The sequence below is a fragment of the Euleptes europaea genome, chromosome 4, assembly GCF_029931775.1.
Source record: "Euleptes europaea isolate rEulEur1 chromosome 4, rEulEur1.hap1, whole genome shotgun sequence".
Classification (NCBI taxonomy): domain Eukaryota; kingdom Metazoa; phylum Chordata; class Lepidosauria; order Squamata; family Sphaerodactylidae; genus Euleptes; species Euleptes europaea.
Window position 1 is genome coordinate 30,149,534 of NC_079315.1, and position 24,345 is coordinate 30,173,878.

General features: G+C 45.0%; 1 protein-coding gene across 1 annotated transcript; it reads left to right on the forward strand.

Annotated features, from left to right (window-relative positions):
- The first annotated feature begins 4,073 nt into the window (after positions 1-4,073).
- Positions 4,074-21,111, forward strand: LOC130476952 (SUN domain-containing protein 3-like). Its single transcript, XM_056848960.1, has 8 exons — positions 4,074-4,094; positions 5,938-5,978; positions 7,679-7,838; positions 12,539-12,623; positions 14,267-14,370; positions 17,403-17,570; positions 19,354-19,443; positions 20,968-21,111. The coding sequence occupies exons 1-8, from the start codon at positions 4,074-4,076 to the stop codon at positions 21,109-21,111; spliced, it is 813 nt and encodes a 270-aa protein (XP_056704938.1).
- Positions 21,112-24,345: the final 3,234 nt, after the last annotated feature.

A 24,345-nucleotide genomic window follows, 5' to 3' on the forward strand; every position in this document is an offset into this window, starting at 1 on the left:
TGAACTACTTATCTATGCATTGTGCTGGAAAAATGCAAATGGGGCTGGTTCTTTTTATCCCAAAAAAATTTTTGTGGGTACTATTGCAGAATTGTCAGAGTAAGGGAAATACTACCTGTTCCACCATAATGTATATTGGCACTTTATTCCTTATCATTTTTAGCAGGATCAGGGAACTTACTTAAGGAATAATTATGGCTTGATTCCTTGTCTCACCAGTACTTCATCAACAGTAGTCAGATTGTCAGATCAAAATGTGGTAGAACCGGGTTCAAATCCTGATACGCCCATGAATCTTGCAGGCTGACCTTGGACCAGGCCCATTCTCCTAGCCTCATTTGCCCCAAATAGCGGTTGTAAGGATAAAACAGGGAAGGAGAAATATGTCTGCTGCCGTGAGCTCCTTGGAGGAATGATGGGGTAAAAAATATGTTAGATAGACTGATATGAAATTGCAAATCACACATACACGAGTACAATGATAGCATGGCAAAGTGACCCATAAGTATAATGCAAATAATACTTCAATGCTCTTTAGTCCAAAATCTGCATTTTCAAATGAGGGAGTAAGCTCATGCCAGCCCACAGCCCAGACTGGTCAAGTGTCCAAAAGAAATACATTCCATTATTCTGAAGTCTTTGAGGGGAAGTACCAAAATGTCTTGTGATTGGGATATTTGTTTGTTTTGTTCTTGCCCCAGGAAACATATCCAACATTCCTTGTTGCATAGCAGTAACTATTTGCTGCCTCCCAGGATACCTCTTAAGAGCCTGTGTCTGTGCAAAGTAAGTATGGAAGTGAAGTTTTTCAAGATTGCTTTTGGAAAGAAATTGAACCCCAACAGCAAGTTTGGCAAGAGAAGCCAGAATCGGCACGGCCCTTGCCCGGCAAATCTATTTTGGAAAAAAGAAGAAAAAAGGTTACACATGCAGGTTTTTTTCCACACACAGAAAAATCAAAGCAGGGTAAATAGCTTTCATACTGGCAGTTCTCGCATGCTAGCTGCCTCCATTGGAAAACATATTCAGATAAAGCAGTCCTGAGAAGGAGAAGAGATATGAATTCAAGCCACACCACTAATGTTTGTGTGTAAAGTGCCTTCAAGTCACAGCCGACTTATGGCGACCCCTTTTTGGGGTTTTCATGGCAAGAGACTAACAGAGGTGGTTTGCCAGTGTCTTCCCCTGCACAGCAACCCTGGTAAGAACATAAGAACGGCCCTGCTGGATCAGACCAAGGCCCATCAAGTCCAGCAGTCTGTTCACACAGTGGCCAACCAGGTGCCTCTAGGAAGCCACTAACAAGACGAGTGCAGCAGCACCATCCTGCCTGTGTTCCAGGTATTCCTTGGTGGTCCCCCATCCAAATACTAACCAGGGCTGACCCTGCTTAGCTTCTGAGATCTGACGAGATCAGGCTAGCCTGGGCCATCCACTAATAGCATCAGGGAAAACCATTCTTACACAATCAATTTCCCTGATAGAAAATACCCTCCCCTCAAACTTTTATTATTAATACTGTTTTTTGTGGGAAAGTAAAAAGACAGGTGCAACAATACCTGTCTTTTCCCCCTAACAGGAGCTTGGGAAAATGAGATAATTTCTATTGGGTAATTGATATGGAAGCAAAGAATTACTCCCTGCCCCAGTGTATGGTCTCAATCCAATCCCCACCCTGCCACAGCTGTTTTTAACATTAAAGAAAACCTCAGGTGATCCAATCACAGACATTCCATGTGTCATGGAATTTATTCCTTAGTCCAGGAAAAAAGTGTGTAGGTTAATCGGGCTGAGACTGGTCTAAGAAGCATCGCTCTGACTCTCAAATGGCTTGTTATTATTACACAGCCCAATCAGATTGACTATGTAATAATAATAATAACAACAACAACAACGACGACAATGACGATCATGATAATAATGATGATGGGTGACAATGTTAAACAACCTTCCCTTTTTTTCTCTTTAGAAACCACATCACTATGGAGAATTTCATAAAGTTCTTTTCAGTAGCAATCCTGATATTTTGTGAGTATTCATAGAATTCCAAAATGCAATCTTAACTTTAGAGGCAAATCAAACATACATTGGAATGAATTCATTGGCTTGATATGGGCATCCCACAGGTGACATCTGAAGGTCAGTGCTGCTGAGTTTTGTGCTGTTTAACATCAAAACACTATGGGTGGTGGTGGTGAAATTAGACACCCTGCTAAGGGAGCAGTGCCACTCTAATCAGATCTATTCAGAGACCAACTGAATGGGGCTTATTCCCAGCAAAGTGTTCTTAAAATTGCCTTGATAGTTGAGAGGGGATTACTCAAAATGCTTTAGTCTTCTTACATGCGCAACAACTGCTAATTTAGAATAGAAGGAAAAAATACTTTGAAACAAGTTCCAGTTGTCCAACAGAGAGGAGATGTGATATGGTGAGTGTTTTAATAGGACTTCTCCTTCTTAGCCCAGAAACAATACTCGCTTCTTTAAGAAGTTTTGGGACAGCAAGGCATAATTCAGGGGAAAATAAATCTGACTGCCGCATTACACCAGTTTACATGTTTCCTTGAGGGGATTCTTCGCAGTGGCAGCGGAGCAAACACAAAAGGTCTCGTTAAAGGGGCTCTTAAGTAATGCGAAGCAGGTATGCACCGGCTTTGCGGTCACTTCCTGAACTACAGTTCACCATGAAAAAAAAATATGTGGGACAATTCAGCCTGGAACACGCTGCTAATTACCAAGTATAAATGGCCTAAGAGTTCTTTGCTTCCTTCTCACAGTTGCAGTGTACTGCTCGTGTGTATGCAGGAGATCATCAGATGTGCTTTCATTACCGGTGAGCACTTTTTTTAGGGCTGTTGGGGAAAAAAATTCAGTATAGTTCGGATTCGGCCGAATTCGGCCCGTCTGGATTCGGGATATGCCGAAGTCTGAACTCCCCCGCTTGGGGTCCATGCAATTCGGCGTGAATTCAAAGTTCGGGAAAAAAGTTCAGCCGAATAAAGCCATTAAAAATACAACTGCGCCTTTCCGCGGCTCCAGGCGGGGCATTTTTGGGGGTAGAGGTCCCAAAAATGCACCCCCTGCAGCCACGGAAAGGAGCGAATGTGCACAAGCACCCCCCCACGAGGATTTCTCTCACTTTCTCTCTCTCCCCGGCCGGCCGCGCAGCAGCTGATTCCTCCAGTACTCAATCCTGACTGATTGGCCAGAAGACGACCCAGCTTGGCCCCCGATTGGCCGGGGGAGGAGAATGCTGCTTACTGACGGTTATGCTGCTTACTGATGCCCCGAATTTGCCGAATTTATTCGTGAACTCCCGAACTCGCTGAATTCGGCTCCCCCGTTTTCCCGCCATGTTTGAGTTCGGTTCGTTTCGAACTAAAAACCGCCGAATCAGGGTAAATTCGGCTGTTTTTCGGTTTGGGCCGAACCGAATCGACAGCCCTACTTTTTTTGAGTTGGAAAGAAAACTGAGATGGCATCTACACCACGTTGGACATTATGCTTCATCAGCCCTTCAGCTCTCTTATGCACAGCTGCGAATGATCACTGGAGCGCTGTGATCCTATCACAAATGTTCATTTTTACTTAGATAGATAATTTATTTACGGCCCTTAGCCAGATAAAACAAGATCCATTTTTACTTATTTTCTTTTTAAAACAAACACTTTTATGCTACATTTCCACCCAAATAGGGATCCCAAGTTGGCAAACTTCAAAACATTAAAACAGTTCAGCGTTAAAACACCAGGACATTAAAAGCAGCATTTAAAACACAGATGTCTATGAAATATTTAAACAATGCCACAGAAACATATAAATGCCCAGCACACATAACGTCACAACCAGAGAGGAGGGCCTGTAACAGTGGGGGAACAGCAAACCAAACAAAGTCTTCACCCGCTGGTGGAAGATGATAGAGGGAGCAGATGAATCTCCCTGGGGAGGGAGTTCCAAAGAACATTTCCTAGAGCACAATAAGAGTGCAAAGATGTGGGGATGATGCAGCTGGAGATCAGTTCTGATGAAAAGCAGCTATTACAGATGTTCTTCAGAACTGAAGGCAAGCTAGTATGGGCTGGTATGGAGTTATGGTAAGAAAGAGACCAAAGTGGTACCTTCCATCTGCTGTCCCCCTTCCAAGGGTAAGAAATTTAAGGTTACTTTCACTGCTGGAGTTCTAAGCGCAGGCAGGGATGTACTATGCCCTGCGCTCTAATTTAAGTAATTAAAGGGCATATCAACTGGTATTTGCATAAGGGATGCCGCAAAATCATCCTCTTGAAGTTAGCTGGCCACCGTGGCCAATCAGAAGCCAGTCAAATCATGATAGAGATTCTGTCCTGTACTTGGCCACTGAGTTGTGGGGGAAAGGAACATGAAGACTGAAATTGTATTATGTTTGTACTAAAGTCCTAAATTATAGGGTTAATTCTTGAACCTAATATTGAGGGCCTCTGGGTATGCACAGAGTTCTTTTCTTCTTGAGAATGCCATTATGGTGTAGTGGTTAAGATGTTAGGTTAGGACTTGGGAGATCTGAGTTTAAATCCCCACTAAGCCACGAAGCTCACTGGGTAATCATCCTCTTTCAGTCCAACATGCCTCTATCTCAGCGTTCTTTAAAGGAAATGTGGAGGAGGGGAGAACCATATTAAGCTGCCCTGAGCTCTGTGAAGGAATAAGGCGGTAGGAAAGAAGCCTTCAACATATGACCTTAATTCAAAGTGCCCCTGAACATGTACAGAGTGCCTTTATTTTTGGAAGGGAATGCTTCACAAATGCTTTATTTTTGGAAGGGAATGCTTCACAAATGCTTTAATCCAGGTGTGCTGCAGAATCTGGTCTCCTGCATCTCTCCATCAACCTTGACACTGCTGGCTGCCATTCAGTGGAGGGACTTGGCTGGTAGTCAGAGCTGCTCATCCATACCGTAGCTATGAGACCAACATAACCACATGCGGTTTCCCCAAATGTATTCTGCAAAATAGTACCTGCCATATCTGTGATCTTATTTAGGAGGCAGAGCTTTAAAGGGCAGCACCGCATGGTCGTTTATGCATGGGAGTTTTACCTGAGGTTCATTGCTCACTGAACCCACACTTTCCTGTTGGGAATCTATGCACCAGCAGTCTCCAAGCTGAAATCAAGAAGCATTTGAGACCCCGCCCCTTGAAATGCTGCTTTGTAATTGTCTGTAGTGCTTACTGTGCGAGAAAAGTCCCCACAGAAACCCAATTACCGCATAAAAAAGCATTTAAAAAATGAAGCTCTCTAAAAGGAATTGGGGGGGGGGAACCCAACCCTCATTTCCAAAATCCTTTCTTCTGCTCAGAAAGAACTTTGAGGAAGCAGGAAACATTTGAATCCCCGCCTCTGGACATGCTGCTTTATAATTGTCTGTAGTTTTTTTCTGTGAGAGAAACCAAGTTTCCGTGTCCTGCACTTTGCCTTATGCATGGGGATTTCATCCGGGCTGAGCTCAAGGGAGTTGGAAGAATCAGGTTAATAGAGGAACGGGAAGTCCCAGGATTTGTGACGGCTGGCAGCAAGGTCATCTCTAATGGAGAGAAAACTCATGCATATTCCAAGGAACAATCGAGACAGACTGGGGGCGAATGTGAGTGAAAATATCCATGCATAAATGGCCTGGGTGCTACACTACAAATGCAGCTAACCCCAACATGACACCTTAGTGTGCAGGTGTGCACTATGACAATATGCTCATGTACGCTAACAGCAAGAACAGCTCTGCTGAATATGTATTTATTGACTTTGTTTGAGCTTTGCACCAACTAGAGAAGAGGATATAATTCTAGTCAACCAGTCCCATACATTTCTGACAGGATGCATTTGTATCCATGCCCCAAGGTAATATCCTGATAGGCCCATTGCATTTCTTAGAGTTGAAGAGTATGTTTTCTTTTGCCTCTCTAGGAACTCACACAGCGGTATCAAACGGAGCTGAAATCAGTGTGGTAAGAGGAAACGTTAGCTTTGGAATCGTACATAAATGCAGCTGTCAGCAGGCTGCCTTATCCCTTGCAAAGGTCTTCCGGGTGGGTCTGTGGGCCGCCAGTGAGTGGGAGTCTGCCTGTAACAAAAAGCTAAGAAAGGTTCACTTCTGCCTCAAAGGTCAGAGACAACCAGGGCAACGTTCTCAGTATGGATCCATAGAATGACAAGAATATATGAAACACATCACTAAGGCATGGTTGTTGAACCAATAAGAACTTGTTGTCTCCCTTCCCTCCCCTCAGCTAGCCAGAAGGGGCCATTAGAATATTTCTCTCATGCAGCAGAATGACAGCTTCGCTAGTCAATACACCTCCCACCATGTTAATATGGGAGGGCAAGTGGCTGAGTGGTACAGCGTCTGCTTTGTATGCAGAAGGTCCCAGCTTCAATCCTCAGCATCTCCCAGCAAAAGTATGAGGTAATAGGTGAAACGTTTGACCTCAGCCTGAGACCCTGGAGGGGGTGCTGCCAGTCAGAGTGGGCAATACTGAACTTGATAAGCCAAGGGTCTGCAGCTTCCTGCAACATGTCTTTCTTTGTTAGCCAGAGTGAGTGCATGTGAAGGAGCAAAGTGCTTTGTTGCCATCTGAGATCTCAGAATTCTCTGCTCTCAATGGCCTCCCTTAAAATTCCCTGGATGTTCACTGCTAGGGATTGGCCTTTCTCAGCAGCGGCACCAAGCCTTTAAAATTCTCTTCCTGAAGAAGAGGTCCTTCATGTTGGCTTGGTTTTATAAGACCATGGTCATCCAGACAGGCCTTTGACAGTATCTACATGGAACTTAATGCTGTGGAAAGTATAGTGTTATTGCGCCCTATAATTAGATTGTTCAGGGTTCAATGTCTCTGTTATTCTGTTAACTGGCTTCTTTCTCTAAGCTACCTTGAGCCACCATAGAAAGTGGGAAAGGCAGGACATAATGGTTTAAACAATTTAAATAATAAAGTGCCATTATTTTGGAGATGGAACAAGCCATGCTTGCAACATCCTAGTTCTCATACTAACATTGCTGCCTGAGCCCCCTGCACATTGCTGACAGTTCTGCTCCACTTGCTGTAGGTTGCCTTTTTTTTTTTACCACATTTGTTGCACCACAGTTAAAAATCTAGAAGATGCTTGTTCGTCTGGTTATAAGATAAGCTGGGAAAATGCAATTGTCTCATCATGTGCGAGCAGTTCAAAATATACCTCAGCAGCTAGTGCGTGTAAAACGGCAGGCTGCTAGGACTACCAACCTCCAGGAGGGGCCTGGAGTTCTCCTGGAATGACAATTCCTCTCCAGACTACAAAGATCAGTTCCCCTGGAGAGAATGGCAGCTTCAAAGGGTGGACTCTATGCCATCACATCCTGGCTGAGGTCCCTCCCCTCACCAAAAGCTTCCCTCTCCAAGTGCTGCCCCCCAAATCTCCAGGAATTTCCCAAGCTGGAATTGGCAACCTTACAGATTGTGTTCTGAATGCTCCTGTAGTTTACATGAACATTCCTGCACATAGGTGTGCTCTAGAGACAAAGTGCATTCATTTCCCACTCAGATATTAAATCAAAGATTTTAAATTGGAGTTGATTATCTTTGTTGTGTATTCTGTGGCCACTGCAGATTAGTCAGAGATTATTATAGTTTCTAATATTTGCATTTCTTCTATTCCCACCCCCTGAAAGGCAGTCACATCTTCGGTTAGAAAAACAAATCCATGATGCAGAGGCCCTTAAAATGGTGGTGGATCACCTGCATGATCATATCAGTGGCATCAACAAGAATATTTCGCATTCTATCAAGCAAATTCTAGAGGAGAGTGATATCCCAGGAGAGAACAAAGAAGTAGGAAGTTACAAACTGATAATTACTGTCATCTGCACATGATCACTGCCTGCTTTAACTACAGGCCCCATTACATGCTTGTCTTTCTGCCATAGGCTGTAGTCGTACAGACACTTTTCTGGGAGTAAGCCCCATTGAACAACATTGGACTTCAAAGCAGATGTCCTTAGGAGTGCTCTGATACTCTAGCTATTTTTAAAAATCCCTGAAGAGGTGCAATCCAATGTTGAGTTACTCTAAATCCATGGAATTTGGTGGCAGTAAACTGGAGTGACTCTGAATATAGTGTTTCCTGGGAACCAGTGGGAGGCTTGCGGGTGGAGACGCAGTGGGGTGCAATGTCCTGTGTGTCTCTGCTTCACTTCCAGTAAAAACTGAGAAGTGACTTAAGGTAGCTGTAGGAATTGCCAAAAATGCTATGGTAAATTCTGAGGTATTGCCTCCACTCTACACCCTTGGAAGACAGGGATGTTTAGATCCTGGGATGAAACCTAACAATGCAGTACTATTCATACAGGGCTGCCTCTTGCTGGCACCTGGCCTTGCCTACTATTGCTCCAAGCGGTGGTGGGAGAAAAATATTTTTAAAAAACAGTCGCCGCCCTGTGCATCTCTACATCACTTCAGGGGAGAACCCAGAAGTTATGTAAGGTAGCTCTAGGAATTGCCAGAATCTATGGTATTTATGGTAGAGTTTCTGACGATTCGTAGAGACATGACATCACTTCCTGGTTTCCACAAGAAATGATGTAATGCCATTATGCTTATGGGACCCCTGTGTTCTGCCCGCCGACTCCCATTGGTTGCTAGCTGCTGGCTGGCAGCCCTACTCACCTCAGATGGTGTGGGCTCCTGAAACAAGTCTTCCAAAGATGACCATAGTAGTCAGGTAGGTTCATAAGGGAGTAGGTGGTTCTTAAGACATGCTTTAAAGATCAATACTAACACTTTCAATTGGGTCCAGAAGCAAACTGGGAGCCAGTACAGATGGAACAGGACTGGAGTGATATGGACAAGTCACTCCAGTCATTCTGGCCACAGCATTCTGTACTATGTATGTGTTGTCCTGAGTTGCTCTCTGTGCCTCTGCTGTCTTAACTAAAAAGTATAGCAACTTAAATTCAGTATCCTATGGTTTTTATACAAGGACACATTTGAGTGACCTAATGCAGAGGTTTCTGGGAAGAATTTTAGGGTGCACATTTTCACACAGGGCTCTTGGCCCACTGGGCTACTCCGTGAGAACTCAGAATTCTTCCTAAAACAGGGAGGAGTTACTTGGTCTACTTTTAAAAGTTGAAATCCTTCTGTTCCACCAACATATTTTAAATTTACAAAATAAGAATATGTGTTCAGTCAAATCCATGATGCTGGAGCTCTTGATGATTAGAACGCCAGAGCCAGACATTCAATTTGTTCCTTAAAAAGTAGCTGGGGGGAACCATTATGGATCAGGGCCATGGTGGTAGGGAAAGGGGATTTTAACTCTCCCACAGGACAGCTACTTATGTTCTACTTTATTTGTAACTGTTAAAGCATCTTAGAAATAGGACAGAATACCAAAACAGAAACAACTTCAAACCTTCGTTATGCATGCCAATTTATTAGTGCTCTTGTAAGAAGCACAGTTTTGGTTTTGAACCAGACTTACAGCAGCTTGTCAGCTCAGGCCTAGCAGAGCTTCTCACCTTATTACCAAAAACATGGAGTTGAATGAAGAATTACAGGTTCTTCCACTTTTAGGAGAATCAGGGTGCAAGAGAATGGTGTTGATCCCAAAGGAATATGAAAGAAATGTACCCCATAACCCAACCCTTTGCCATAGCAGCCTTAGGACCGTGGGTACAGAAATAAGCTAACATACCTGACATGTAGGTTCAACTTCCTGTTCAGTTAAAAGGCCATTGTGAAACCCTCTTAAAATGATACTGCCCCTCTCAAGCTAGTCTCTCTAGAATCATAGAGTTGGAAGGGACCACCAGGGTAATCTAGTCCACCCCCCTGCACAATGCAGGAAATTCCAAACTACCCCCCCACACCCCCAGTGATCCCTGCTCCATGCCCAGAAGATGGCCAAGGTGTCTTCCCTCTCAGGATCTGCCTAAGGTCATAGAATCAGCATTGCTGACAGATGGCTATCTAGCCCAGGGGTCGGCAAACTCATTAGTCAAAAGAGCCAAATATCAACAGTACAACGATTGAGATTTCTTTTGAGAGCCAAATTTCTTAAACTTAAACTACTGTATTTTCTGGCGTATAAGACTACTTTTTAACCCAGGAAAATCTTCTCAAAAGTCGGGGGTCGTCTTATACGCCGGGTGTCGTCTTATACGCCGGATGCTCAATTCCAAGCCGGACTGGAGAATCTCCCTGGGGAGCCGCCTCCGCTCTGTCCATGTCCCCGGGGGTTGAGCCGCCCCAGGAGGACCGGTGGTGGCCGCGGGGTTGGGCGCAGTCCCGAGGGCTGGCCCCAGGCCGCGGACTCGGGTTGGGCCACTCCAGGAGGTCTGGGGGCGGCCGCGGGGTTGGGGCGCAGTCCTGAGGGCCGACCCTAGGCCGCGGACTCGGGACAATCCCAAACTCTAAATTTTAACTGTAAAAATGGGGGGTCGTCTTATACGCCCAGTCGTCTTGTACGCCGGAAAATACGGTATATAGGTAGGTACACTGTTTATTAATTTAATAAACTTTAATTAAAGTTTTAAGTCTTAATTAAACTATAGGTACACTGAATAAAACTTGATATCATACTTAATAGTGATCTTATTTATTGATAAAAATTAAATTGTAAGTCCCTGCCATTTCCCCCTCCCCGTCCGGAGTCCTCGTCTGGAGGCCTGGTCTACCACTATAAAAGCCTGTTGGTAGACCTGGCCTCCGGCTGAGTCCCATTGGGAGGCCAGGTCTACCCATTGGCTTTCTTGGCAGTAGACCTGGCCTCCGGAGGCCCATAGAAGCCAATTGGTAGACCTGGCCTCTGAAGGTGGACTTTTTTCCCCTCCTCGGAGTCCAGGTCTACCGCCAAGAAAGCCAGTGGGTAGACATGGCCTCCCAATGGGACTCAGCCGGAGGCCAGGTCTACCAAAGGAAGCCCGCCCCGCCCAACAGCTGATAGGCGGGGGGGGCCAGGAACCGCCGAGCCGCCCACCCAGCAATCACGCAGCTAGAGGGGAGGGGAGGCTTTAGCCTCCCAACCATTGAGGGCAAAGGAAAGGGGGATCCGGCCATTCTCCACGGCGGGGGGGGGGGGAGACAGTGCGCTCGCTTGCCCACTCGCCCGCTCTCTCTCTCTCAGGCGCGCCGGCTCTGCAGCTCAGCTGCCGGCGCGAGCGGGCGCAAGAGCAGGGGCTCCAAACCAAGTTCGGAGAGCCGCACTCAACGAGCCAAAGAGCCGCATGCGGCTCGGGAGCCGCAGTTTGCAGACCCCCGATCTAGCCTCTTCTTAAACCTCCAGGGAAGGAGTGCTTACCACCTCCGGAGGAAGCCTGTTCCACTGAGGAACCACTCTAACTGTTAGAAAATTCTTCCTAATGTCTAGATGGAAACTCTTTTCATTTAATTTCAACCCATTGGTTCTGGTCCGACCTTCTGGGGCAACAGAAAACAACTCGGCACCCTCCTCTATATGACAGCCCTTCAAGTACTTGAAGATGGTTATCATATCTGAGAGGGCCATTGCAAAGATAATGACAGGGAATCCTATATTACAACCAACACTAAGACCTTGAGATGTCTTCATGGGTGTGACATAGACATTTGGAAAGCTGACATCATTAGGACAATCGGGTGAAAGGGTCCAAAATAGCAGTGATGTGGGAGATGTGTCATTGGCAAACATGGGGTTGGGGATCCCTTGTTGTCTGCATGAGTTGTTTGGGCCAAAGAAACGCCAGTACTGGGTGTCAACAGCATTTGGTTGGAGGAAATGACATCACTCCAGGGTACAGATTGCAAATGCAAGCTGGAGATGTATGGCTTTCTCTTGATACTTAGGTCTTAAGTATAAGTAAGAAAGAAAACAGGGAATTTCCAGGGCCTGCCTGTTCACTTATAGAGATTGGGAGGGGAGAATTGACAGGCAGAAGAGTGCTTCATTCTTCCCTGATCTGGTAATTCCCTCCTATGAATTTCCTCCTGCCCCGTGTTTGGTCAGTTTTTGTTGTTTTCCTAAGCAGATCTCAACCCAAAAGTGGAGCAAAGGCCCTCCCTATCCTCACACTCCCAAACACAGGATTAGGGTAGGGTTGCCAGGTCCCTCTCCGCCACTGGCGGGAGATTTTTGGGGCGGAGCCTGAGGGCGGGGTTTGGGATGGGGAGGGACTTCAGTGCCATAGAGGCCATTTTTCTCCAGGTGATCTGATCTCTATCAGCTGGAGATCAGTTGTAATAGCAGGAGATCTCCAGCCACCACCTGGCAGTTGGCAACCCTAGATTAGGGCCACCCATTTGCGGAGAGAACATCTTGTTTTGTCTTAAGCAGGGGGTTGGACTAGACGGCCTGTATGGCCCCTTACAACTCTTATGATTCTATGAGTGCCGAAAGCCCTGTGATTCACATTCAAGGAGTGCTTGTAGGCAGTCCCTGAAGTTATGCTTCTACAAGAGTATTCATAATTCATGCTGTCAAATGCCTGCCTTCAATATCTGCAAGAACCAGTCACAAATTTGCCTGATGGGTTTTTTCTCCCTCCTCTTCACAGCAAGTGGTCAAAATGATCAATTTGGCTATTAAGAAGATATATGAGGATCATGTACAAATGGCTGATTGGGCTCAAAAAACGCTAGGTAATGACAGACAACCCTCTGCTCTTACGCTTTCTCTGAAAAAAAAACACACCAAGGCTAACCTTTTCTTTTTAATGGCTGGATGAATAAAATCCATTAACATTGCTATTTTAAGCGCTTAATTGAAAGTAATTTCCAAAGAAATCAATGGCACTTTCTTCTGAGTAAATGTATATAGGATTGGGTTCAGATTCATGTGGTTCAAACTATCCTCAAGTCCATAACTAGAGAATGGGTAGAAATCCATGTTCCAGTGCAAATCTGGGGTCGTAAGTTATGTGTTGCCTTACAAATTATAATTACAATGCAAGGGAGAATTGGGGAAGGGGGTGTTTAACCCTTCCTGTGCCAGCCAATTCTTTCCAGCAAATATTTTCCATCCCCCATGATCCAAGACCAGTCCTGCTAGGGAGAAAACAGTCTTATTTGGACTTTGTTGTGGATGAGTCAGAAGACATGGGAAGGGTTAAGCACGTTGTCTCTCCTGCTAATTCTTACAAATAGTCCAACAGTCCTGCAATGACCTCTCTTCAGCAAACATACATTAATTAAATGGGGCATTATGCAGTTTCAGCCAAAGGCGTTCCTATCAACAGTCCCATCAGACCACCCAGAAACTGCTAAAAAAGTTCAATTTGAGAGACCATCGGATGACATTAGACTTGGTTCACATGTAAGCCTCGGCAAGAGGCCCCTGCATGTGCAGAACCTTCTTGAGGCACCTCCTGGCTGCCAGAAAAAGTCAAGAAGGGCCTCCGTTCCCTTGGGGACCAAAATGGTCACTGTTGCTTGAATGTTTCTGCCACTCTCCTTGCCACGCCCATTGTTTAGGGATCTGCTGCCATCATGACTCACAGACCCAGTCTTCAGTAGGTTTCCACAACAACCTCTAACTTTTTATCCCCCTTCTTCAGAACCTTGCTCACCAGCATGGTATAGTGGTTAAGAGCGGTGGACTGTAATCTGGAGAACTGGGTTTGATTCCCCAGTTCTTCACATGAAGCCTACTGGGTGGCCTTGGGCTAGTCACAGTTCTCTCTGAACTCTCTCAGCCCCACTCACCTCACAAGGTGTCTGTTGTTGGGAGAGAAAGGGAAGGCAATTGTAAGCCACTTTGAGACTCCTTAAAGATTGAGAAAAGCGGGCTATAAAACCAACTCTTCTTCTGGAAACATCAGCTTTCCCTGAAAGGGCAAATTGAAAGTTTTTTTGGGGTGGGGGTGGGGGCAGGGAGGACAGAGGACATAAAAATAGGGACCTTGAATTAAAGCTTTATTTGGCTGTATGCCAGTGCTGAGACCATATGTGGCTTCATTGGTGGACCCCTATCCATGAGAATAGCAAGGAGGCAAAGGAATTACAATGGCTGGTCGTTATGGCCTCCAAGGAAGGGATTAAACCTCCTTTCTTCTTGACATCAACGTCAGTGGCAAACTGTCGAATTAGCTGGTTTGACATTGAGAAATGTGGGCATGGACAATGTCATACAAAACTAATGGGACATTTCCTGTTAACTTGATGATAAATAGAGATCTCCATCTCTGTTAACCTAGCTTTTTTTGCTGGCTGTTCGCCATGTTTTATTATTTTAAGATGCCAATAAAGGTATTGTATTGTAAAACCTAGCTTTTTTTTAACTCTAGGAGCCACCATCGATAAAGAGAGAACATCTGAGAGTTATAAGACTGAGAGTATGAACATTTGCTGGTTTTTCTGTTCAGCAAAGCCGCCTGAAACTGTTTTAGAGGTGCAGTTGAATACCTATAGTCTATCCCTAATACTGAAGAAATGTTGTTTGGCAGTAATAGTGGCCACCCTGGCCTTAATGGCCCCAGCTGGCCCGATCTCATCAGATCTCGGAAGTTAAGCAGGGTTGGCTCTGGTTAGTACTTGAATGGGAGATCCCCAAGGAATTCAAGGGTTGCTATGCAGAGGCAGGCAACAGCAAGCCACCTCTGTCTCTTGCCTTGAAAAACTTCTGGAGTTTCTATAAGTTGGCTGTGACTTGATGGCACTTTCCACCACTAGTAGTGTTGGCCAATAGGAATAGCTATTCTCTACATCCTTTTGTGTGGCTGTGAGAAATCTTGTTTTAATTGCGTCCTCAAGAACTAAATTTTCACCTCAATTGGGGGTGCAGCAGTAGAGTCATGACCTTCCTTGGGATAACCTTGTTACTCCAACAACATGGACAGGATGTCATAAAGACGTATCCTTCCCTATGCTAAATATAAAGCACAGTGACTGACTATAGCCCAGGTTTTGTTTTCTGTTATTATAAAGTATGAGAGCACACCTGTCCCACCTCTAAACATCCACCCAGGGGTTCAGCATGCAAACCAAGCAGATGCGCAGCCAGATTCTGGGATTCATGTATGGATCACATCAGCAACTTGTTGGTGTCCACCATAAATCAATCACTGACTCAGAGCACCTTTCCTTGGTCACTAAAACAGGCAGACATCCATCCACTTTAAAAAATAATTGCCAGAAAAGAATGATGTAGCCAATTATCACCCAGTCTCTAATCTCCCTCTCTGGGCAAAATGATAGAGCAGTAGCAGAAAAAATCCAGATCTTACTGGATTTGCTCTTTACCACTTTCAATCTGGTTTCAGGCCAGGCTATGGGATAGAGACAGTGCTGGTGGCTTTAGTCGATGATCTCCATTTGAGTGTAGACAAGGACCGTGTCTCTTTGTTGATCTTACTGAATCTTTAAGTGGCTTTTGATACTGTGGACCAGAGCATCTTATTGAGACATTTGGAGATATGAGTAGGAATTAAGGGATGTGCTTTGGATTGGTGTAAATCATTACTGAAGGGCAGGACTCAGAGGGTTGCTGTTGGCGACCAGTTGTCATTACGGGATTTGCTTTGTGGGGTTCCACAGAGCTCAGTCCTATCCTGCATGCTATTCACTCTCAATGTCAAGTCCTTAGGAGAAATCATCCATGATTTTGGAGAAGGCTGTCATGAAAATGCTGATGTCACCAAGCTCTATATTTATTTACACAAGAAGCCAGCTGGGTGACCTTGGGCTAGTCACAACTCTCTTAGAGCTCTCAGCCTCACCTACCTCACAGGGTCTCTGTTGTGGGGAGGGGAGGGGAAGGGAAGGTGATTGTAAATTGGTTTGATTCTTCTTTAAGTGGGAGAGAAAGTTGGCATATAAAAACCAACTCTTCTTCCTCCTCCTCCAAATCGCTTGTGATACTGTGGAGGTCCTGAACCAGTGCCTTACTGCTGTAGTTAAATGGCTAAGAGTGAACAAGTTGAAAACGAATCCTGACAAGACAGCGGTACTGCTGGTTGGAAAGACTGAGGTCTGGAAGAACATTGTGCTTCCCACCTTCGATGTAGTCAGCTGATCCTTGCTTATTCAGTTCAGAGCCTAGGAGTTATACTGTATCCAGCATTACTGCTGGAGAAACAAGTTAATGGAGCTACAAAAAAAATGCATTTTCCCATTTTTGTTTAACATGGAATATGACTCAGCTGATCTGGCCACAGCGATCCATGCAATGGTTATCTCAGGGCTAGATTATTGTAATGGACTCTACATGGGTGTGTCAACTTGGAAACTCCAGTTGGTGCAGAACGCTGTAGCCCAGTTACTATTGGGTGCAAGGCAGATCATGCATGTCATACCCATTAGGCAGTCACTTCATGGGTTACCTGTCAGCTATTGAGTTCAATTGAAGGTCATGGTTACCACCCACAAAACCCTTCATGGCCATGGGCCCACATCCCTGCAGGACTGCTTCTCCCACTTTGCTACACTGCAACAACTTTGCTCATCCGAGCAAAGCCTTCTAAAGGTACCACACTGTAAATGGGTAAGATCAGCAGCTCCCTGTTCACATGCATTCTCAGTGGTGGCTCCCACCTTGGGGAACAACCTGCTCAGGAGGTCAGGAAGTCTCCCACACTTCTATAATTCCACAGAATGTACAAAATAGAAATGTTCAGAGGGGGATTTTTATAAATGTATTAGAACTAGTAGGATGGAAGAGCTCAGGAGGGCACCTTCACAATGGAGTAGGACTGTAGTCTCCTGCAATTATTATTGGAGGTATCACCTTGCTTTTACTGCATTGTCTTGCAATTCCATTTTTAAATTATAATATACGCTGCCTTAGGCAATTTGCTACTTGCGTCGTGTTCTAATTCTGTAATGCTAGTCCTATTACACTGTCTTACGCTGTCTGATTGTCCTGTTTTATATTCTACAATCTGCCTTGAGTCTAAGCAAGAAAGGTGGGCTATAAATAAATACATAAACATTATCTGGTAACTCGACCACACAACCTGTTCATGCATATGCTTGAACTGAACATTAACACACACACCCAGGACAAATGTTTAGGGGCCAAGCAGGAGTGCCCTTGCTCTCTACCTTGGTAAAGACAGTGGGACACTTTCATAATGTCCATTTTGTCTTTCCCCACTTGATTCTAAGGAAAGTTATAATGAAAACAGGAAGGCACACAGCAGCAAATATCGGTAGGCTTCCACCTACTGAAAGGTAGTTCTGGGTGAATACAGACAACCGTTTACCAAGGGGTCACTTACTTTAGCATGTGTACACCCAGTTGGTAAGTCAAGTGATAATGGAGAATTTTACCACATATCTGTGTTTGATCAGTAAGCTTGGAGAACATCAAGTGGATTGTTAATGGTCATTTGTACTTACCCACAGAAGTCAGTTTACATATTCTGAACACGCACTGCAATATGGGGCTACATGTTGCTAACGTGAGCTGATTCCTGTTTCCAGCCAGACGTTCACCCTGGAAACTGCTGGGCTTTTCGAGGATCTGAGGGCCATGTAGTAATTAAACTGCCTGAAAAAATCTACCCATTGGCTGTTACAGTTCAGCACGTCGCCCAAGCCATCACCCCTTCTGAAAGCATCGTGGCAGCCTTGAAGGATTTTGTGGTCTCTGTGGGTATTGCTCTTCACATCACACATAATTCCCTACCTGTTCCACACAGAGGTTTCTTCTCCACCTTTGCTTCCAAACTGGAGCACTTTTTGGGGCAGAGCCTCTATACAACATCATGTTCTAACTCTCCTCTTTTCAGGTTTTCTCCCATGCTCAGTATTCTCTTTCCCAAATCTGTTTTATGCCAATCATTTTGGAAAGAATGCAGTCCAAGCGTGTTATGGCAAACGGGCAGGAAAGTGCACACCACCAGCATCCTTTTCCTGTCGTCAGCCCTTGATGGCTGCCATTTCCCCCACCATGACACCAGCAGGCTTTAACAAAATCATTAATTGGGTTTAGCATTACCTTTGTTTTTGTAAAACCCTCAAAAAGCCCTCCGGTGGCGTGGTGGGAAAAATGATGACGACAACAGGCTGAAAGCAGGAAAGCATGCAGAAAACACCTATATGGAAGCTCCATAGCCATTGCATCCAGTGAAGCAGTGCAGAGAATGCTCGCTGTGTGCAAGCACCCTGAGAAAGCTGAAATGTAGAGAAGCAGAAAGCTGATTCAGTTCTTCTCATCCCCCACTGTCCTCAGGTGTAGACTGGAGTAACTCTGAAGAGGACTGCCCTGATGAGCATGAAGTCTGGAGAAAGGATTGTTCTCCCAGGTCCCACCATGGCTTCTCTGTCCAAGCCACTGGTATCAAAGGGACTGCAACAGGCCACACAGTCAGGGTGTGATCAAAACAGGAGTCTCCTCGTTTATGAATATGCTCCATGTGAGTCACCTATGGTGCCGAGTTACTCCAGCCTAAACCTCAATGGATTTAGGTTGGAGTAACTCTGAAGAAGGTTTTCCCGGTGAGCATGCAGAGTGAACACATGAACACATGAAGCTGCCTTATACTGAATCAGACCCTTGGTCCATCAAAATCAGTGTTGTCTACTCAGATTGGCAGCGGCTCTCCAGGGTCTCAGGCAGAGGCCTTTCACATAGGGTTGCCAACCTCCAGGTAATAGCAGATCTGCTATTACAACCGCTCTCCAGCCGACAGAGATCAGTTCACCTGGAGAAAATGGCTACTTTGGCAATTGGACCCTATGGCATTGAAGTCCCACCCCTCCCCAAACCCTCCCCTCCTCAGGCTCTGCCCCAAAAATCTCCCACCAGTTGCCAAGGGGGACCTGGCAACCCTACTTTCACATCACCTACTTGCCTAGTCCCTTTAACTGGAGATGCCGGGGATTGAACCTGGGACCTTCTGCATGCCAAGCAGATGCTCTACCACTGAGCTACGGCCCCTCCCCTAGTGGAGAAAGGATTGTTATCCCAGGTCCCGCTATGGCTTTGCTGTCCAGGCTTCCTGGTTCCTTCTGGCCTAGCTTGTTTATTAATGCTTCCCATCAAAACAGGTTCCTTCTCTGGTCAACAGCCAGATCCTAGGTCTTGACTTCCTGGTCAAGGTTCTGCTTGTCTTGCCTCCCATTTTGCTTGCCTCCTACCGTTTCCCTACATCCTTGTTCCAGCCTCCTTCGAGTGGAGCACTTGGTGGAACTTTGCACATTATATGTACTTCTGTGCTCATTTCCAAAGATGTTTGCTTTCACTAAAGGCTCCTGAGGCTGAGCTGTCAAGGGGGAAACTGGAAGATCAACGCCTGTGCACTGACCTTGGTCTTACCTTGATGCAGAATCGCTAGCTAGAGGTTGTCTAGGCCTTCTGGTGCAGAGTTTCATTGTGCATTTTGTTGCACTCTCTTGTCATTGATTCCAACTATCTCCCCTTCCATTCTAGGGCCTAGATGATGGGACAGGTGAAGAAACTCTACTGGGAATATTCATGTACGACATTGACAAAGAGCCCATTCAGACATTCCAACTCCAGGTACCCTGAAAATGAGAGCAGAGGGCTAGCACAAGCGAAGAAGTCCATTGCAATGGGGCCATTCTGAAAGAGGTGTTGACTTTGTTCTATGAACAAAGGAGCAGATTGTTCCTCAACCTTCTAGGGTTTTTTAATTTGGTTTTGTGGTTCAGTGAGTATCAAGGCCAGGACCATGGGCAGCAGGCCCAAAAAGCTGAGAACAGGAAACACAAGCCAAGGACCAGGTGATGGACTATAGTAAGAAACAAGCTAAAGTCCAGTCTTCATGTTACAAAGGACTTGTGTTAGTTTGGGGGAATTTGTATCAGACATGTGATGGAAGATTTGTGCCTTCCAGATACATGAGAACCCTTTTCTGCTCACAGCCATGACATGTAGGGAGAAGCAACTTTGGCCTCCCTCCCCCATGCCATTTTCACATCCTCAAACTGCACTGTGCAGCCTGTCCTGTTGCACATCTGATGTAAAGTCCTGGTGTTGTTCCTTACAACAATCAAGAGGACTTTGCAACATGAATGGCCCCGAGGGTCAAAGCCATGGAGGAATCCTGTCAGCCACAGAGTGGCCTTTCCTCAACCTGCTCCTTCTCAGCACTCATGCAAAGAGAGGCAGGAGGCATGCTACCATTGCTCTCTGTACCAAGAAATGTGCCCAAAGGTGCAAAGAAATGGCAGCTTTGTAAGGGCTCTGAGATCCACCTGAGGTTCCCAACCCATGGGTTGAAGACCACTGGTTTATAGGATGTTGGATTGTGCTGATATACTGGGTTGGATCCAGGGATGCATGTGCAGAAAGAAGAAAAGATGCTTAGTGCAGTTCTGCTCAAGCAAGCAGTAGATCAAAGACTGCAGCAGCACCCAGTAAGTACTTCAATATGCTTTCTAACGAAACAACAATGTGCATGTGGAGCAATGGGATGTATAGCAGATGGTTCACATGATTTAATGTAATTTGGTTTTAAAATTAAATCCAAATATACACCTTGTGCTAAGTCATCCCCAATGTGGCGCCTGACAAAGGTAACCATTTGCTTCTTCTCCAAAGCATCTTTTCCCAAAGGAAAGAGCCAATCCTAGCTTTCCTCCACGTCAATGGAGCAGGAGAACCCAGAAACAACTGACTTCATAGCAGGAGTATTGCTTGGGTTTCAACTTCCTAACATTTTGTGATAGGCCCTAGTACCCCATGGCAGCGAGTTTCTAACTAGCCCCAACCCTCCATGGTAGCCATTTTGTGGTGGCACCCATTCCCTGTTCTCAGAATTCTACAAGTGGCCACAGGGTCAACCAGACTGAAGACCCCCTGTGCTAGGCCTTGCTTGTGCACACAGAGAAGAAAGTAGGGATACAGCTGCAGGAATACAGTTGCTTCACCTTAACGCAAGCAGACAGCAAGGAGTAATTTTAGTGCTTCCACTTACACAAGGACTTTTGTGCATATGGAAATTTTATGTATGATCTAACCTGCTGAAAGGATTTGAGATGATAATCCAGATTATTCATTCATTTATTTATTACTTTTCAGAATCAACATTCAAAACAGTTTCTGTATATAAAGTTTAAGATACTGAGCAACTGGGGCAACCAAGAGTTCACCTGCATCTATCGACTCAGGGTACATGGGAATATCGCCAACCTCTTGGGCCCTTTGGATGAAGGCAGTGAGTGAAAATCTTCCCAGGTGAATAAAGGAAGCCGTAACGCCAGCACCCATCCTGAGCAATCGCGAAAGAGTCTCCAAAGCTTGTTCTGATTTTCCAAGGGGAGGGACACATATGGAGTGGGGAGGAACCCTCATTACGCCAAGACTTTTCAGGCTGGAGCGATTTTGATCCCTTCACCTGTGTCTCTCTGACAAGGAAAACAATGGGTTAAATTTCAATTTGATCAATGCCAGGTCAGGATAGAGGCTCACTGATCTTGGTCTTAGGGATATTTTTGGCAATGTCCCATCCTCTGGGGGGGGGGAGTAGATAATTGCCCAATAAAGATTTCTGTTTGGAGGCAAGTGCGCCATTTGTGGGAAACATGCCTCTGTTTTATGAGATTAAAACTTGAGGGGAACCACAATTTTAATGCCTTCCTGCCACAGCAATGAGCACATACTGCAGGGTGGCTATGTTCTAGTATGTTTCTCCTCTTTCTGTTGGGTGGGAGTACGGTCATTTCTAGCTAGCGCCAAATGTGCAGCCAGGAAGCTGTTCACCATACTCACATCTCTAACTTGGCTATGCAGGGCCTCCAAGAGGATCTTCTAGGTGCTATATTCCCCCCACACACACACACAAAACATGGAGGCAACTATTGTTAGACTATCCAAATTGGAAGTGGGGGGAAGCATGCATCTTTGCAAGCCTGCAAGATAGAGGAAGGCAGATGCCAATTTAAGGTCATACAACCATGCCAGGAGAAAACAAGAACACAAGAACTGAATGAATGGATTATTTATTACGGTCGAAGACCAGCTCAAGAACACAAAAATTGAGATGGGCTCAGGGGCCGCCTAAAATTTTGCTGCCCTGCATGGCCTGATTGGAAGGATATACCCAGGATGCACTCCACTGCCACAAAGGAAAGGTAAGGACAACTCTCGATCACACAACCCAAGTGCTGCATCCGCCTCTCTGTACCAGCAGCTTCTGTGACATTGCAAAATAGCCTGGCACACAGTTCATTGATAGTATGGTGCTTCAGCTGCAGTCCTAGTTAGTACCCTCAACTACTCTTTAGATTACATGTACAATAAATTGGGTACTGGGTTGACATGAGGCATATTGTCAGTACGATAGCTGTTAGCAGTCCTTCCCTTCTCTCAGTGATCTCTTAGGGCTGCCAACACCAGGTTGGGAAATTTCTGGAGATTTGGGGGTGGAGCCTGAGGTAGGTGGGGTTTGTGGAGGGGAGGGTCCACAGCAGGGTATAATACCAAAGAGTCCACCATCCAAAGCAGCTGTTTTCTCCAGGGAAGCTGAGCTATGTCATCGGAGATCAGTTAAAATTCTTGAAGATCTCCAGGCCCCACCTGGAGATTGGCAACTCATGACCTCTGGGAATTGAAAGTTACATGAAATGGTTCCAGGTTCTAAGGAGCTCACCCACACAATGTCAAATTGTAAAACTACAATCCCCAGATTTCTTTGGGAGAAGCCATTTTTTATTTACTTATAGTCTGACTTTCTCACAGACTCCAGTTTATCATAAAATTATTATAATGCTATAAAATTATATTAGTTATTATCAACCTATCAGTGTGAGTGCAAACACTCATGCCCCAATCAGCTTACTAGCTTTAAGAATAAACAACTCATGGAACACAACAAGCAATCCTAAGCAGAGCTATTCAGAAGTAAGTCCCATTTTAATCAATGGGGTTTACTCCCAGGTTTAGATTTGGGTTTAAACTGTTGTGACTTTGCAGAGAATTACAATAGGACAGTGCAATTGTATATGAAGTCACAACAGTCTAAACCCACTGATTTCAATATGCTTACAGTGGAATCTTAAACAGAGCTATACCCTTCTAAGTCCATTGAAGTCAATGGGATTTATTTCTGTGTATACTTGCTAGGATTCCACTGCATCACTGCAATCCTAAATATAATTACACCCTTCTAATTCCATTGGTCCAATCTTTGCTTAGGATTGCATGGCAATATAGACAAATTTGATCAGCTTTAACCCTGCCACTGATTTCTGTTTACACATGCATGGCATTTGCTATCTTAAGTATTGTTTCATATTTACGCTTCCCTGAGCAATAGGAAATTCAGCGCAGCTTTACTTGGTCAGGTCCTTGCAATGAGAGGGACATTAACGGAGACTTGTGCTGTATTTGTAGCATTTATTTTATCAATAGGCAGGTAGAGCAGGTGGGAAGCAAGTATACATGCAGGCAGATAGTACTAGTCCTAAACTAGCATTAGTTACCAAAGCATCTGCTGCATTCTTCCAAAGCAGCATCTTGCCCTCAGAGAAAGAAGCATGGCTCCCTGGTAAATGCACTTGTTTTGTTTGCAGGATATCCCAGATTCAGTTCCTGACTTCGACCTTTAAAAGGACATCTAGTAGCTAGTATTGGGGAAATGGCCTGAACAGCCTCTGCCAGTAGCTGCAATCAAAACTGAGCTAGATAAATCAACCATTTGATTCAGTGTAAAGCAGCTTCCAATACCAGTCAGCTCCAAAGGTGGCATCCTCCCAGTGTATTATAAGTTTTTAAGGACTCTGACCACTTTTAATGTTAACAGAGCCCCTAATAGAAAATCTGATGAGTCCCTAATTATTAAGTGCATTTTTACCCATGCTCCATTTTGTCTTCACAACAGCCCTGTGAGGTAGGTTAGGCTAAAGGAGGGTAGCTGGCCCAAGGTCACCCAGTAAATATCATGGTAAGCAGGGATTTGAACCCAGGTCTCCCTAGTCCTAGTAGGCAAACCCACTAACCACTGTACCACACTGCTCTCCATGTTGTGCTTTACAGTAAGGAAGAAAAGCAGGCTAATCCACTGACAAAATAAGGATTAATCCTTCCCTCAGGCAATGGCTCCAACTGGATTTCTCTTCCACAAAACTGAGTTTTAGATCCCGCCCTTCCTCTAAGAAGCACAAGATGGCACTTATGAGTTTGTCCTATTTCATTTATTACGTTGAAATCACTAGGTAGTATATTTTATCCTGCTTTGCAGCCCGAAATTGGTTCCCCAAACCAGCCTCCAGCGATTTATTTAAAACACAACCTCTATTTTTAAAAGTAACCAAAGCAGCAACACAAAAAGGGACAAAATATACATTGCTGGTTCCAGATACAGCAGCAGAAAGTAAAACTGGATTGAAATCAGAACGAGGTTGTTTCCTGGTTGTTGCTTTGTACGATCCCTCCCATCTTTTTAAAGAAAATTCTTCT

Coding starts and splice junctions, on each gene's coding strand:
- LOC130476952 (XM_056848960.1), top strand. CDS start 4,074: ATGGGCTGGTATGGAGTTATG. Junction 14,371..17,402: donor CGCCTGAAACTGTTTTAGAG/GTGCAGTTGAAT, acceptor TCCTGTTTCCAG/CCAGACGTTCACCCTGGAAA. Junction 17,571..19,353: donor TGAAGGATTTTGTGGTCTCT/GTGGGTATTGCT, acceptor CTTCCATTCTAG/GGCCTAGATGATGGGACAGG.